We start from the raw sequence: 17,329 nt of genomic DNA, 5'->3' as shown, positions 1-17,329 counted from the left end.
TGGCTTGCACTGGTTGCCCTTCAAAGTGACAATCTGGAGAGCCAGGCCAAGGACTGATCTCTTGGGAAGGCTTTGAAAGCTGAAGTTCATATCCAGGATGAAGTGGGAAACTTGAATAACTGCCCCGCGTCCTGTCGACAGCCAGGACTGCAAATTCCCTCTGTTTTCAGAGGCTAACTTCACCAGAGAATTTTGCTGTGATCGGTTTTGCCATTGCTGTATTCATTCTCTAAGTGCACCAAAGTGTAATCCACTCCTACATGTCTGCCAGCACCAAGCAATTCCAGGAACACAATGTATGAATACTAAGAAAAAATGCGAGGCTGCAAAATGAATGTTAGCACCAGTGCCTGAGAGAGGAAAATCCTGCTGCTGCCCCTGAGCATATCAGCAAGAGCAGTTTGCCCAAGGGGGCAGAGGCATGGGCTGAGCAGAGACCTGTGTTAGGAGGCTGAACAAGCATTGGATTGCTGGGGCACAATCAGGGTGGCTAACTGGCGTTTAAAAGCACTGAAAAATAGCTCCAGTCAACAGCTAAAAATATAGAATGACATCTGATGAAAATGACACCTGATCTCCAACTTACTGTATCCACTTACCACCCAGTTAGATCTGCGGGGGTCTTTTTGTGCTGAATGCACTAAGACGACTATAATGATGTGGTAATAACGTTCTGCATGTTTAGGGATCTGCGTGGATGGGCACTTGCTTACACAAAGCACGCTCTGTCCAAGGCAGCAAAGCGAAGGCAATGCGAGCAGGGATTTGGGAGACCTCCTCCCAGCCACCCCCCATGCTGGGGCAGGGCTCCTGCTCTCCCCATCTCCCTGTCCCCTGTTGCGGTACCAGCACCCGTTCCCAGCACCGTGCTGCATTTTAGTGCCTTAAAGCTGGAGCGTGGACTGGGCTGACAGAATGCAGCTGAGGTGGGAATAGAGGAGGGAGAGCCAAAGGGACACAGGCAAAGCCCCCTTTGCCTTTCCATGGTGCACCCATGGTAGGGGTGCTGTAAGATGCATGCACCCTTTTGTGCACCTCTGGTGGGGTGGTGTAAGATGCAGTGGGAGGAAAGTCTCTGAAGCTGGGCTGAGAGGTCAGGGCAAGAAGAAATCTAGAAATATACTCCAGTGTCCTCCAAACCTCTTGTCTTCATTGGATCTACATTCCCTTCCAAATTTAAAAGCTATGAGACCATTTACAGGACAGTTGAATAGCACTGAGTATGGAGGATGGGGAAGCTTGGGAAGGATCCTGTGTCCCCTTGCACGGGCCACAGGGTGAGCCAGGATCCACTTACAAAGTGGGGAAAAGAGAGGGCACCTTCCCTGCCTGACCCTGCAGGCTTCCCAGTGTGGGCTGCGGGTCGGGCAGTGAGGCAGCAGCTCTTTTGAGGAGAAGGGCTGTTGCTCCACACATGACTGAGCTTCCCATGAGCCTGGCCCGCGTGTTGGAAATTTTTTTTTAAATAGATCTCATGGCAGAAGGGATGAAATTTGCAGCTTATTACTTTCATTTATCATTCTAAATAAAGCAAACATCCCTGTATCTGTATGTTTTACTAAAGACAGCCAGGATAAACAGCACACTTGGTAGGAACACATGCAGGGGACAGATTTTGTGCATTCTCCTGCACACACAAGTGTGTGAGAGCAGACTTAGTTTTACCCAGCAGCAGCATATAGGGTTGTAGAGAGGATAAATGCAGCAGAGACCCAACTGCACACCCACTGATTTATAATTGAGAAATGACCAGGTTTGATTTCTAGCTTCCCATGGATCCACCAAGAAGAGTTTTTTCAAATTTAAATTGGGTCGCTGGCAGTAGGATGCTGTGATATTTTATCTAGGGAGGTGGAATGGGAGGGGGAGCCCATAAGACTAACAGCTTAGCGTGGGTGCCACGGTGCCTTCGGAGTTTGCTGGATTCATCAATTATAGATCAGCAGTCTGGTATTCAAACGTGGCGCTTCCAACCCACTGTCTCCTCAGCGCCGCTTGGTCCCAAGTCCAGGTCCTTTGGGCCAGATGACATTGCTGAGGCATGAGCCACAGCCGCCGAATGGCTACTGAGGGGCCTGGGGAGGAACCGGCTGGAACGGCTTCGTTTCAGAGAGCTTAAAATGGCAGGTGGCTCTGCATGCACTAGCTTGTTAAATCTTACAAAAACAGGCTCTGCCTGGCGTACATAGGCCTGTTTTGAGCAGGCTCCAGAAATGCCATGATGATCGTGTTATTTTCTTTTGGTTTTGTGGCATTTCTACTTTTGGTCCTTGGCAAAACAGAGGGAGTGTTGTCCAACAAATATAGCACAGGGGAAAAAACTAGGCTGAGGTAAGACACTGTGGCTCTGCCTGGAAGCGCCAGTGTGGTCACGGGAGTCTTTGCTTCACATATGACTATCAAGTGCTTTGGAAAGCCTCCTGAGAAGCTCAAGAGATGTTGGGCCTTGACATATAAATTGTACTTGACTGACATGAAGAAAAAGATCTCTTTGGACTGCTAAGTCATCTGTAGATCCCTTTTAAAGAGAGCTCTGACAAGGTGGCTTTCAATGTCTTTGCAAACTGTAGGGTGCTGGCTCCTGCTGCCCAGGCAGCCTGGCTATCCTCAGCAGGGCTCTGCCTCACTCTTGGAAACCTCTCCTAGCACTAACCTGGGACTTGCTTCTACCTCTTCTGCTTCAGCCAGGCTGACCTGCCTTGGGCCCTTGGGGTGGCGGTGTGGAGGGTTTGCTCTGCCTGCTGATAATCCCTTGTTTTAATGAACCTCAGGGTGAACAAGGACAAGCGGGTATCCAAGGTCCCCCGGGGCCCCCTGGCCCCCCAGGGCCCACTGGACCAGCTGGACCCGAAGGAACCCCAGGACAGCCGGGGCCAATTGGGCCACCTGTAAGTCCAATTACAAAAAAGCCTTCTGCTTCCTCTTTCCCTAGGGCGCAGACGATTTCCTCTGGCCTTTGTTGCCTCTTCTGAAGCCAAGATAGCCATGGATGGGAGATTTGCAGGGGATACGGATGTGTGGGGAGGAAGAAGTTCCCAGGAAGAAGGGGGAGCGGGAGGGAAGGCGGAGGTGTGTGCCCTGCACTGTTGCTATCTGGACACGCACGTGTGAGCGGGTGACACTAGGCCCATTTCCTCCTCTTCAGCCTCTGCAGACAGTCACGAGGAGGAAGTAACATGTGGGGTGTAATTATCCTGCTCACGGCAGAAACCTGACTGATAAGAATCCCTGTGACCCCTTTGAAGTCCTGCCCCTGTCCTATTTTCAGGCTGGTAGCAAGCAGCCAAGGAGGGCGAAAACAGAAACACCGTTTAAAATAATACCACTGCTAAATGGCAGGGGACAGGGCAGAAATTCCTGCTAACGTACCTCTCTCTTGCAACAGGGCAGAGCGGGAGAACCTGGGAAGCCTGGCAGAGATGGAAAGGTGGGTACAAGAAACCGTCTCCCTTCCTGGGAGCTGTGGGGAGAAACATGGCACGCTGGCCCTGCAGCGACTGCAGCATGAAAGGAGTTTCCATCTCCAAGAGTTTTCAAGGCCTGCTAGCAGGACAAGCAAGTCTTGTCCCCTGAGGCAAAAGCACCTCCCCACACACAATATAGGGGTCGGGTGTCCTGCAAGCATTCTCATCTCTCTTTGAGCTCTAAGCAGCCAAAGATGTGATGACTAAGCATTTGAATTGCTATAAGCAGGCAACACCAAGGGTGGTATAGGCACCAGAGCATATCTAGAGTAGTTTTCTCCTTCCGTCTGCTCACATCAGGAAGGCAGCTCCTGTATGGATATTTTGTTTATTTATATTTACATACACACATACCTGGTATACTTCATGGCTTGTATCAGGTAAATTGTTTGGTTATTTCTCATTTAGCAACACAAGTGGTTTGTTTGTTATTATATTCTCTCTATTTAGCTTGTCAGAGAAAGCTACAAATGCCTGATTTACGCCAGAGCTGCACAGTGGGCTGGGAACAAGTTTCCCAAGCAAAGCCAGAGAAACAGAAAAGATTCTGGAGCACAATGCATAAGGCAAAGCAGCTCTTTGGTCTTCAGATTCAGCGAGACCAGGCCTGGGGGAACAGAACTCTATGGGCGTGAATTTATTTGGGAGTGTGGGTTGAGATAGTATTCATCTACATGAAGAACAGATCGCGGATGTTTGAGCTTACTAGTGCCAGTCATCTCTGTAAAGGGGCATTTCAAACCAAAGCAGCCAGCATCTCCCATCACCCTGCAGTCCATGTGATGTTGTCTACATTTGCCAACTCCAGTGTCTGTTTTGATTTTATCTACAGGGCTTACCTGGGCCTCCTGGACCAAAGGTGAGATGTCTGGCCTCACTTAGAGGGAGCAAGGTGATAAACAGAGAGGTGGACACTCCTGGCAAGGAGAGACATGTACATTTTAACTGGGTGGAGGAGGGGGAAAGGAGGTTACATCAAATAGCTGAAAAAATTTCTAACCCAGCTCAGTATTGCCTTTGGGGCATGGCTCGTGTGCTGACTCATGGGTTTTGTCCAGGCGACACGTCTGAGTTGCATCTTGACTGAGCAAGGCACGCCTCATCAGCCCCTCTTGCAAAATTCTTTGCCACACACAGCTTTATGGGCTTCTTCCACTTTCAAAGCATTTACCAGCACTTCAGGAACTGATTTTGCAATGCTATTGTTAACTCCACCACAGTTTCCCATTTATTCACTTGCCAAAATGCGAGTGGGGGTGCTGTTGTTGTTTTTCAGCTGCAAACACCCACCCTGCTTTGTTTTTCTTTGAGATATTTAGCCAGGGTGAGGAGATAGGAACTAAAGAGCGGGAGCGCAGAGCTGGTATGAGTTATCCAGCTGCCAGTGCTTATTGTGCCTTTCCTGCTAGGGCTCAGTCCAGTGCAGGTAACAGTGACCCACGGGTCTGAAGGGTCAGGGACTCAGTGGAGTCACGCTGAGCAAAAGGTGAATTTTCCCCATGGAGTGCCCTTTCATCCCAGCATCTCCCCAGGGAAAAGGGCAGGGATTTGTCCTTCTCACGCCAAGCCTCGCTTTCTTTTGTCTTTTTGCCTTTTGCAGGGAGACCCTGGGATTCAGGGATACCCTGGCAGAAAGGTAAGAAGGGGAGCTCCAATATTGTTAAATGAATTAAGCTGCACTGATGCCTTATGGGATCATGGCTGCAAATCTGTGGACTCCTCTGGAGTCCTCTGCTGAGCTCTGCTCCTGCTGGATGTGGGGCTGTGACAGGCCCACATATCCTCTGTCGTCACCCACGTAAAGAGAGGCTGGACCCAGAGCTACCTTTAACTTTCCAGTAGCTATGGTACAGATGTCTTCCTGTCTGTGTGCCTCTCTACACCCACTTCCAGGCTGAAATATACCTCTTGTCCATCCAGACCTGAACGGGAGGCTGGAAAGGGCCAAATCCATGGCCAAATTCCTCTCTGGAATAAAGCAGGAGAGAGTGGATCCTGCTCCAGGTTAAAAGGCAGAAGCTGGCAATGCCCAAATGTCTTCAGCAGCAGCTAATTAACAGCAGGGTTGTCAAGCCCAGAGGATGTAATGAAGAGACAGAAAGAGAGACAGAGGAAAGACACAAAGGAAGATCAAAGGGGAGAGAGGGAGTGAAGAGATACTGCTAAAGAGATGTCAGCTGGAGAAGGGGAAGGTGAATGTTCCCAGCAGGCAGGAGTCCTGTGTCCCGTGTTATCTCCACATTGCTTTATGGGTGCTCTGCGAGCAAAATGGCAAGACCTGAGAGCTTTTTAATTAGTTCTGTATAAACTGAGAAGTTTTTGTTATGTCAGGAAGTGGAAATTATAGCCCCCGCGGACCACAGCCCACTCCTGCAGACAGACACAATTTATTGCCTCTTCTTCCAGTGAACCGTCGGTTTTTCCATTAAGAGCCCATCCTGTTGTATGAGCGCTGGGCGGGCGGCTCTCAGCAGCGGTGAGGGGCTCCCCAACGACCTTGCAGTGAGGGCCTCTCCTATGAGCTTCTCTTACATGAAACAACTTGTCTGGCTAATTTACTTACCAAGCAAAGAGCCTGTGCTGATCTCAGAGGAATGAGCCCGAGGTTGTGACCTTTCTCTGGGAAAGGTGGAAGGAATGGATGAAAGTAGGGGAGAAAATCCTTCCCGGTGAGTGGGTCAGGGGAAAGGGAAAAGAGGGCAAAGAGTTGAGCAAAGGTGTTAGCTCTGATATGATATAGGATTGTGGGAATGTTCCCTTCAATCCATACGTTTTGCACTCTGAATATCTTCATGGAGAATGGTGCTCCTCTCTCAGAGAGACCCAGATGGTAGGTTGGTGTGTGGTGGGCACCTCTCTGCGGGACATCTCTCTCACATGTTTGCTGACCTTTCAGACATCCTACAGGCTACTTTTCTTGCTGCTTACTGTGTTTGCTTCTTCCTCCGTTTTCTTTCTTCTCTTCCTCAGGGTGAGGTGGGCGAGTCAGGCCTGCCGGGTGCGCATGGCCTCCCTGGAGCTACTGGCCCCAAGGTAACCCTGAAACTCAGAGTCAGTGGGGCCATTTTCCAAGCACAGATAAGTGGCACCCAAGCCTAGAGATGCGCTAAAGGAATACGGAGGGTCAGGGGCTGGAGGCAGTTCTCTGGAGCCTGGTATGAGCCACGTAAACAGAAAGGCTTGCTCTTGTGTAAAGGGCCTGAGCAATTTTTGTCCAGCGTGATTCCCCATTGTCCTGAACCAGAGCCAGTTGCAGCCCTGCACAGCCCCTGTTAAAGAATAAAACTGACTCAGCCTTCAGAGGCTTTTGCATGGGAGAATGAGGATATTCTGGTCCATGAAATGGATTGATCGTTTGTCTATACCCAAAACATGTAGGAAGCATTAGTACGGGCCACCTCCAGCATCCATTCCAGCAATGTCAACTGCCTTGCATTCCCAGAGTGGGGTTGGCTGCAGCCACAGTTCAGGCTGGTACCATGTTATTATCAGGAGCCAGTTCTCTCTGGAGGCCTGGGGTTGCATTTATCTCACACTCCTTACTTCGGCAACTTTCTCTTTGGCCCTCACTGTTATGATTGTACTGCTTGCTTGACTTCATGTTCACTGTCCCTCTCTGTGTTTCCTCTGTTCTTCGCTGGGCAGGGTGAAAAAGGGGACGCTGGCATAAAGGTAGGCATGAGAAATACTGTTTTCTACTGTGCTACATCAACTGGGAGATACTGCTCCTTGGGCTGATGGGTTGTAAAAGGAAGTTGGGTCTGAGGCAGCTCTGTGGGGTATTTAATGGAGTACACATCTGTGCTCTGATTAACCACAGACAGACACTCCAAGCTCAGGCAATAAAAGCGGCCTTTATCCATTTGGTGGAATTCGATTCTTACCAAAGGCATTTCTCTGACTATGAAGCTTGCTAATGATTTGTTACATCTCTCCATTTGATGGGCTGGATTGGGGTTTCCTCATAAAATCTGGTTAGCTGACGCATCAAATCCACTCAAACTCTGCAAGTCAGGCTGAGGTTTGGCACCAGGCTTTTCTGTCTGTTTCTGGACACTTTGCAGGCCATATGGTCTATGCCCAGATGTTATCTATTTGATTGAAATTTACTGTACCCATATATTTAAAGTATATTACTCAATGTAGACTGTGCTTAAAAACATTACAACATTGGCAAGTGTTCATGACAGTCAGAGCATACTGTGTCATGCCATACATCTTAAACATCATGAAAAAAGACTGGTCCTGTAATATTTTGAAGGGCATTAACAGGGACACATGCATTTCAAGTATTTAGTATGTGGCATGCATCTCATTTATAGTGCAGCATATACACTTTCTATATTTTTTCCATCTGGGTGGATTACTATTTGAAGGGAGAAAAGGCCCCTTCAGAACTTAACATGGATGTGTTACATCGAGTTTAAAGAAATGTTCTTTGGGAATGCAGGCTCTAGGTTAATAGTTGAATAGAACAGCAGCGATTGTCCTCCTACAAGAAAACAATACCTCCCCAGAAATAATGCAGTGCATGTGAAGTCCAAAGGTTCTGCCGTGTCCATTTTCACATCAGCGTCATTCCATCAAGCCCAAAGGCATCACTTCTGGTTTGTGCCCACGTAAATGAAAGCCGAATTGCACCCAGAACTAATGTGTTTTGGGGGCTAGGAGTTTACTGCTGGCTCAACAGCCAGGTGCTCTCCCATTAAGCTGAACCGGAGGACTGAAGTTGGAGTGTGGCCTGGGTGGGAGAAAAGGCTGGAAGGAGAAGCTGTGTTCCACCCCTGCTTATAGTCCCACGTTTCACTGCTAGCAGACACCTGCTCTGCTTGCACCCATGTACAAGGACTGATCAGCCCTTGATTCGGGCTCTGGCAAAGGGGAAGTCTCCAAGTCTTCCAGTGATGTCTCAGGGTCATCCACAGGCGAGAGCCTTCTCTGTTCTGTGTTGGAGAGCAATGACTCAGCGTGACCCTGAGGACATACTCCAGCTACTTGGGCCCTTATTCATCCCGCTTCACAAAGAGTGGAGATGAAACCCGCTGCGCTTTTTGTGGTACTAAATTGCAGCTCCGAAGGGCCAACTCCTCAGTCCCACAGCAGCCTCTTCTTTCACACACAGACTTCCATTTGTTATTGTCAGATCACTTTTCTCTCGACTTCCTTTCTTCTCTGCTCAGAGGAATTGAAATGGAAGTGCAGAGGTACCCTTAAATCAGCTGCCAGACATCACCCAGTAGCAGCTCCTGAACATCTGCACAGCGCATGCATTTGTTGTCTTTGGAAATTGTTTCTTTCTGTCGTCCTCCCACCTAGGAGGATCATCTGAGGCTCTGGAAGGCTTTTGATACTTCCACCTTTGGATCCAATTACCTGGGCTAGATTCTACCTTCTCTTTGTTTTGAGGAGCCCAGGACAAACACTATGATTCATAGTTTAGCTGTAGTGACCAATTCTGCATAGCATGTCACTGCTTTTGCTGGCGGTGAAGAGCATTTCAGGCCTGAAGAGGCTTGCTAGCTTCACACTGACCCCTTCCTCGTTCATTTAATAACTTCTCCCCACCCAGTGACAGATGCAGCACAACATAAATTCTCTCTTAGCTGTTTTCTCCTGTGGCCAGCATTTGTACTTTGATCGTATTGAGGCCTACATCTGTGTCCCATGAAGGTTATTAGGCAACCAGTAAGTGTGATCACCTGGGTCATTTGACTAAACATTTGACTCACTGCCCCCCAGCCTAGCCATCACATTCAGCTTTACTGACGTTTTCTTTCTTTTTTTTTGAAAGTTCTTTAGGATGAGGCTTTTTCTCATGCTCTGAGGAAAGAGCACTAAAGACAACTGCCCACAGTCTTGCTCAATAACCCCCTCATAATCTGCCTTTCACAGCAAGGAGCAAAAAAGGAAGGGTCTCTGTTTTAATTGGCAGCCTGTAGCCAGTACTGCTAATGAGCTGATCAGCATGGGACATGCTCTGTCATGACAGGCACTGAGTGGGTATAAAGCTGCTTGCACCAGGTGTAGGGGGAGAGAGTATGAGGCTCTTCTCTGTGCTGAAGGGGAGAGGCTAAGCCTAACTCTTCCAGAGAGACAGGGGAGTGTGGAGGTATTTCCTAAATCAGCATGAAGCTCAGGAGAGCTGGGGGATGCTGACTGCCTTCCTGGAGCCCACTGGGGAGCTGCACTGGGTATTTTGCCTTTCATGTCCATCTTTGGTGATGTTTCACAGCTTCTGGCTTGGCTGCACCATTCTAGTGCTGGTTTTGGTGGGCTGCTGCTGCCTGGCTATGGTCCCCTGTGCATCCCAAAGGGCACCAGGGGATCAAAAAGGGATCAGCCCAGTGGGTGCTTACTGTATTAAAATGACTTTCAAATACGTAAGGGTTTAAAGATGTTGTGCAGAGTTGTTTTTCCTGCTTATTCTCTGGCTTTGGCTCTGGGGTTTCTTTCTGCTTTTTAATGGTGCGGTGTCACGTTTGTTGCTCCTGCTCTCTAATTAGCTCTAGTGCCTGTGTGATCCTGCCGGCGCAGTGGGGGCTGTGCAAGCGAGCTGAGGCCACCATCAGAAAATGCAGGGTTGTGTGGTTGCTCTGTAACTTGCCCCCTGTAAGGGGCTACCTTGCTCCCTTTCACTGAGGTGGCTTTGCTTTTGCAGGGCTAAATAATTAAACAGCCCTTCAGGTAGGCAGGTTCTTCTAGGAAAGTCTCTGGGATGGGCACTTAACTTTCACACACAGGGCTGCTCTGTGGGGGCAGACTCTGTGAGCAGTGTGGGTGCCTCTCAGCAGAAAGCATTGGTCTTCTCTGCTTGGTCTCATTTAAGAGGAAAAAAAACCCCAAACAACGGGGAGCGCAGCTGAGAAGGAGGGACAGAGAGTGGTCCCCACTTCTCCGGTACAAAGTGTTCATAATTATTGTTTTATTTTTCTTACAGCTGAAAGTACCGTAGTTAAGTATCCTGCATAGGGTAGGAGGTGCTCACACTGCCTAGGTCATGTATGTTATGGTATTAGACAGTATTTTACAAAATATAGTTCACAGGATGCCACAATTACAAAAAGTGCTTTTACAAGAAGCATATACATATATCCCTACTAAACAGTCCTTCCAAGCAAGGACTAAACACCCAGAACAAAATAACAGCAGTAAGCAGACTGTCCAAAGATGGTTTTTTTTCCATTTCCCCCCAGGTAAAATTCAGGCTAACAATACAAGGCAACCCTTGGATTGTTTATGTCTCCAGACAAGTTTGTTCATACTATAGTCACGGCAGACAGAGTGACTCCCTATGCCTTGCAGAATACCACAGCATGGGATGTGGTAGCAGGATGCAGAAACTCTCTTTGTCCCTAGCACTGTTGCTGTGGCACTCCATCAGGGTCAGTCCTGCTGTACACACCAGGCTTGAGAGGTTCTACTGATGGGAAATGGCCCTGGCTAGGGCAATTGCCTTGGTGAGAGTCAGGTGGGGAAAATGGCTTGTGCCCCATCTCACCCAGGCAGCTTCCTCATCACCTGTGCCCTGGGCACTCCTCACAGAGCCCTGGGAGGACTCATCTCGTGTCTCTTGCTCTCTTTCTCTGTGTTTCTTGCTCTGCTTCCAGGGAGAGAGAGGCATGCCAGGGCTGCCAGGAAGACATGGCACTAAGGTACCTTGTAAACAGTGGAGTGACGCTTGTCTGCCTGATCTCACCTGTACCACTCAACTGTCCCTGATGCGCAAGCATCACCTGGATTTGTGTGTGTGTCTGTTGGTCAATGACTATCCTCAGCTAAAATCTTTCTGCTTCTAAATTGCAAAATACAGGGTATAATTTATGAAGGAGATGGGGGAAGAAGTGGTTTACAAAGCAAATGGCATGCCCAGTCTGATGCTGTCTTGCAACATCAGGATCTTAATGCTTTACGCTAGTGAGAGCGGCCAATCGCCGACGGTTCTAGGGAATTGGCGTTTTGTAAATTTGGGGTCTCAAGGGACCGCTGCAACCTTCAGCGATGTGTGTTAGCCCCCTGCGATCAGCAGGGTTATGCAAGTGTGAACCCGGCCTAATGCAGCGATGAATCAGGGTCAGTGTGTGAGCAAGCCTGCATGTGTGTGCATTGCTGGTTTAGGATAAATACTAGAAAATAACATCATCTGCATTTGCTGCCATTTAAAGGCCAAAGAGTGAGGAACAGGCATCCCAAATTGCACTGTGAAAGCCTAACCCAAGCCACTTGTTGCACGTAATCCCTTTCATGACTCTAGCCCGTGTTCACTAAAACCTACTGACCCCTGACACAATCTGGAATGCTTTTTTCCCCTTTTATTGCATAGAATCCCTGATCTCCATCTTCTGTCCTTGTGTTTTTTAGCTTTGTCCCTGATTTCTGTTTCAGAAAGCTGAGAGGTATGATCCTGCTGCTCTCTGGCTCCCCACTCCTCCTTGTTTGAACTTTTCCAAGCTCTTCTCACTTTGAACTTCCTCTCTGCCTCATGTGCTACATCCCAGCCCCTCTCATTTCCCACCTTCTAACACTACTTCACCTCCTCCCCTCTCCTTAGACCCTTGTTATCCCCCTCATATTTTCTTTTGTAACTGGACCTTTTCACCAGGATCTAACTAATACTAACACAGGGCATACAGAGATTTCGGAGCAAAGGGTTGATAGGGAAGACCTGCTTTTTGCACCCGTGCTGTCAAGGGAAATGTGACTGTCCCTGTGGGAGCAGCTGCTTCCTGGGGTTTCGAAGCACCTGTCTCCAATTGCAGGGCAGGCTGGACTCTGTGGTCTCATGGTGGTGGCTTGCTCAGTGCTGCAGAATGACATCTGAATTGCAATGCTTGGAAATATATCTAATTTTTTTCCCCTAAGGTGGCTGGCTTCAGAGCTCTCCTGAAAACATTTTACTGCAGGGTTTGTCTTCTGTGATAAAAACAGAATGAGGGGAAATAGCAAGACCAAATCTCTGCGGTACGAGCTGGCCTTTCTCGTGATGCTTGAGTTGATGTATCTGGGATCAAGCGCTGAACTGGGTGTTTGGTCCTCAGTCTGTCTTTGCATTCCTCAGCTATTTGACACTGTTCTGCTGGTTGGCCTTTGATTTGCTTGCAGGACTAAAACCGGGGTGGGGGGGAAATCTGGTTGTCTCGACTGGGTTGTGCTTACGATGTCTGCCTTTGGAGGAGCTTTCTGGAAAGCAGAGCCACTACCATAGGTGAATGACCTGCATAGGGAAGGAGGTTATGTGCTGTGTGGTGTTATGGCATTACTTCTGAGTTTTGGAAAGGAAAAGATGTGGATTTTGCCTTTTTAGTTCCACCTGGATGATACGGTTTTGTTTTTAAAAGTTTGTCTGATTCATTTCAAACAAGGTATTCCTGTCTTTGCTCTCTCTGCCAGGGTGCTCCTGGGATGGCCACCGCAGGGATGAAGGTCAGTTTTACGCTACACTGCAATGGCTTAAATAGGGCACGCTTAAGAGCAAGGGCTGGAGTTAGGAGAGCACAAGGCACAGGAAAATGGTCGGACAGCTCCCACTAAAGGGGAATATCAGAACTGCTATTGCTTTTGGCAGAGATGCTAGACCTGTCTCCAGCAGCACCCTTGCTACTCCGCACCTCTCTGGGCAGAGACGTTGGTGAACTCATGATACTCCACAGCAGTGTCGGGATGGCAACAGAGCAAAGGGCCAGGTGCAGATTTAGGGGGCTAGAAGTTACCCCGGGGATCCAATATGTGGGATGAGACAACAACCTGCTGTCCTGATTCCCTCCAGCTGCTGGGGAAAAAGAGAGAAAGAAAGAAATTATCTCCAGGGCTGGTGGGGAGGGTTTTCCTCCTTGATGCCACATTGATCCCATATCAACACAGCCTCCCCCTGCCCCCCCCCGCCCCAGCTGCCACTGCAGCCTTGCTCTGCTCCTGTGTGCACAGAGCAAGTAGATCAATTCCTTAATGCCAACAGGAGTCTTGTCTTATTATGCTCTCTTGTATCTGGTAAACCTCTTGAAATACTGCAAGGTGGTTCCTCAGTTTCATAAAAGGTTCCATTCTGAGGCTTGCTGGTTTCTTACAGCAGCCAAGGAGCTGGCTAATGAAGATAAAATGAGCTCCAGGCGCAAATAATAATATGCATTTAAAGCATCCTCATTCCCTTATTTACAAGTCCAAGGCCTCCATAGATGAATGTTCTTTCCTCCACTCTGATAGCTGTAGGAGGTTTTGTACTCTCTCCTCCTGGTTTTTCACTTTATTTTCCTGTCTCTTCTTCACCAGGGCGAGCCCGGGACTCCAGGAGAAAAGGTACTCTCAGAAGGCTTTGCTCTGAGCCTGCACTTCTGGTTTGTTTGTGTATTTTTGACCCTCCCAGAGCAGCTGAGGGAGCTGAGGAATGGCTCTGTACTTCCCAGCGCCCAAATCCTAGGCCCTAACGGCACCTGCCAGTGTAAGCAAAACGGTAGTAGCATACAGTGATGCCAAGTGAGAGGGGGACCATACTCCAAACAGATTCCCTCCTTCCTGCTCATGTCTATGTTGATGGGAATACCCTCCAGCTGCCTTCCTCCTTTTCTCCCTACTCCACAAAATATGCACAGCACTTTGCTTAGCAAGTATGTTCCCTCTCCCACTTCCCTTGTCCCCTTCTGCCACCCAGTACTTCTGTGTCCACCAGAAGTCTTCCCATGTTACTGCAGAGGGTTGTTCTGTCATGCACTGCGTGAACTGCCCTGCACAGTCTCCCCTGTCTCAGTGTAGTGTGACCTGGTTTGAGTTCCCATGGTGGGCACGGTACAAAAATACCCCATCACTCTCCATCGCTAAGCAGCTGGTTTGGTTTCTGAATAGCTGGCTCCTCTTGTTTGAGGCTCACTGGGTTATGTTACAGCATGCGACAGCCATATAACAGACACATTCTCTGTCTCTTTTCTTCCCCACGAAGGGAGATCCTGGAGTCCCAGGGAGGATGGGCCCTCCAGGTTTGCCAGGGAAGAGGGGGCAGCGGGTAGGACATTGCGTGTTTGGGCTTGGTGTCCTGGCAGTGCTGTGTTGTGTTCCCTGCAAGCGGGAGCTGGCGGGAGCCTGCTTTGTGTTGCGTTGTCGTGCTTGTGGGGGATTATGTGTCCTCTTCTGGCTCTTGCCCCGCCGGTGAAGTGTGTTTGCGTGTTCCTGCTTGCAGGAGGTGGGGGGCTGGTGGCAGACAGGGCAGCGTGAGATGCCTGGGATGTAGTCTTGTCCTGGGAACGACTAAGCACAGTGCTGCATCTTTTGACTCCAGAAATAACACCTTAAACAGGGATTTAGTAATCTGACCTCCCTCCTCAAGGAATCTGCTTCTTTACATCATCATTCAGGCAGCACGGGATGTTTTCAGTAGCTCTTACAGGCATGTGTACTGAAAACTAGTCCTTGGATGAAAAGTAGGATACCAAAAGCTGAGCAAGGCAGAATCAGGGATTCAGAGAGGCCTGGGACAGGACTATAGATGATATTCTTACAAAAACCCCAAAGGCCAAACCTTTCATTTGGGCACGAGGTCCTGTAAATATTTTCCTTCTTTCCAGGGAGAAGTGTTAATTTACGGCAGCAATGTGCATGCTCTGGTAGGGGAGGAAGGCTGGGTGGGGGCCTTACAGGTGGCTGGAGGCCAAATTACCTTAGAGAAAGGGGTCACTGCACTCTAGAATTGCCTAAAAAAGATATAAGATTGCTGCTTGTTAATTATTTTCCATGGAGCCACCAGTGCATGTCTGTTCCTGGAGTACTGATGCAAGTCCCCTGCATGTCAGATGTGTGTCCTTGAGCTCTGATGAGACTGGTGTGCAGCACCAGCCTCTGCAGACAACAGCATGGCACTAAGAGGAACTCTTTGGTAGCCTTTCTGATCTGGAGTGCTGCTGTTGTGGAGAGAGCAAGGGACCTGCTGGGGGAAAGAGGTTTTGAATTGCTCTTTGTAATCTGTACAAGTTGTTAAGGTGTGAGGTGTGAAGATTGCAGGTAAGAACACACCTTTTTCTGATGATGCATTTGAAACGTCTCTTCATGGTAACAGAAACCTCCAATATCGCTCTCTGTCCTGACAAAATGCGGACTCCCGAACAGGACACTGTAGCTGGAAACCATGGGTTTAGCAGCTGGATGGAATGGGCTGAATAGAACTTAACTTCACATAAAGACCATTAATTGAGCCCCAGTATTCAAAAGACGACCCAGATGTCATGGTGAACTAAGCAAAGTCATTTCACCAAGCGAATGCTGTGTGCTGGGTGCCCTCTGTTGCTCACTGCCCTGTGGCATCCTCCAGACTCCATGGTGCTTCCCGCAGCTCACCCTGCAGGCCTTGCTCTCTAGGCATAGTATCAGGGGTTTTACACCATCATCTTCTGTCCTTGCCATTTTTGTCACTCCTGTTTTCACTGCTTTTCACCACCGCTGCATGTCACAGAGCTTGGCTGCTAAGTGAGACACTGTGCTGCCTTTTTTTTAAGAGCATGATGAGACTGGGATTTGGAGTTAGGGAACATGAACAGGAAAAGCCCCTTGGGAGAGGTGTGGAAGTGTTGGTTGTGAGATCTTTGCCAAAGCAAAGCAGTGTAATTCGCAGTGTAATTCACAGTGTAATGAGGAGATATGAAAACTGGGGTGGACTCAAGCAGTGGACAAGTTCTGTGAAAAGAGCTGAACTCTGTCAGGGTATGGAGAAAGTCCTGCACGCCAAATAAAATTCGCCCTGGGCAACGACTTCTTCTCTGGATGTACAGAATGGGGAGAGCCGGTGCTGAAGGGCTGACAGGGTAAAGGGTTTAGTAGACCAGAGCAATAAGGAAGATGCATGGGGGGGATCCTGGATCCCTTTCCCACTCACCTTCCTTTGGAGAGAAATGGCAACGTTGTGCAGAGATAGTCAAAAGGACAGGAGAAAACTTTCACTGGCCTGAGCAGGTACTGCTGGAGGATGCCTTCTCTATGCCTAAAATAAAATCCCCTGGGGAAGGGAAAGAAGGTTTGAAATTGGGAGCAGCTCATCCTTTGGCTGCTCCTCCAGGACAGAGAGCCTGCAGAATCAGCCCGACTATGTCTGTTTTACCAACAGGGTGAGAAGGGACGAGCTGGTGACCCTGGGCTTCCTGGACTCCCTGGCACGAAGGTCTGTATCTTCTCCGATTTTTTGGGGGACTACTCTCACCCTCTTTCTTTCCTTCCTCCCTCCTGTGCCAGCTGTGCACAGCTCATGCACTCGTAGGTCACTGTTGCAGCATACAGCAGCATATTCTGCAGAGCTCAGCTGGATGTCAGCACAAGAACCCCCAATCAGGGGTGTGATGGGGCCACACACAGGATGTCTTTTTGTGAGGAATCGCATGCCTTCATGCGGTGAGGGGGAGGCTGTGGTCCTGGGAACGTGACCAGGGAATCATCTTCTAGTAGTCCCCCTTTAAAAGCATGGCCTCAGATGTAACATGGCATTTCAGCCTCCTTCCTGCTCTAAGATCCATGTGTGAGGAGGAGATGAGGTTTTTGGGAGCTGCACTGCTATGCTCTGGGTTGAAAGAGTAGCTTTGTGCTTGGAGAGATCCAGGGCAGGTCAGCTAAAGCTAAGCTCTGAAGCTGTGGCTTTTTCCTTGTGCTCTGAGATGTGAGTAGAAATCATACCTTTCAAGTCAGTCTGTCACAGGGTGCTTTTCCATTGGGAAAGGGGACAGTGCACTGAATGATAGTGGCCATTTCAGGAAAGGAGGAGGGTGTAATGGCAGCTCAGTGCAAGCAAAGCTTTCCCATTACTGCCTTTGCATCTGCTCTGCGCAAAGGATATGGTCTGCAGGGCTGACTATCTGGCTGATGACTACGGCTTCAGAGGGAGACATGCTAAAAAAAGCCAT

At 49.0% G+C, this 17,329-nt stretch overlaps 1 protein-coding gene across 1 annotated transcript in view; it reads left to right on the top strand.

Annotated features, from left to right (window-relative positions):
- The window catches only part of COL13A1 (collagen type XIII alpha 1 chain), a 95,783-nt gene that overhangs the window by 48,739 nt on the left and 29,715 nt on the right, over positions 1-17,329 (top strand). Inside the window, exons 15-25 of the mRNA XM_059821081.1 lie at positions 2,772-2,888; positions 3,386-3,427; positions 4,297-4,323; positions 5,065-5,100; positions 6,435-6,497; positions 7,110-7,136; positions 11,072-11,116; positions 12,852-12,884; positions 13,728-13,754; positions 14,392-14,454; positions 16,543-16,596. Of these exons, the coding sequence (XP_059677064.1) occupies positions 2,772-2,888; positions 3,386-3,427; positions 4,297-4,323; positions 5,065-5,100; positions 6,435-6,497; positions 7,110-7,136; positions 11,072-11,116; positions 12,852-12,884; positions 13,728-13,754; positions 14,392-14,454; positions 16,543-16,596 (534 nt within the window). The remainder of the gene's footprint in view (positions 1-2,771; positions 2,889-3,385; positions 3,428-4,296; positions 4,324-5,064; positions 5,101-6,434; positions 6,498-7,109; positions 7,137-11,071; positions 11,117-12,851; positions 12,885-13,727; positions 13,755-14,391; positions 14,455-16,542; positions 16,597-17,329) is intronic.

This window comes from Gavia stellata, chromosome 9 (genome assembly GCF_030936135.1).
Source record: "Gavia stellata isolate bGavSte3 chromosome 9, bGavSte3.hap2, whole genome shotgun sequence".
NCBI lineage: Eukaryota > Metazoa > Chordata > Aves > Gaviiformes > Gaviidae > Gavia > Gavia stellata.
Note: the sequence above shows the minus strand (reverse complement) of the source record. Positions and strands in the feature narration are given on the sequence as shown.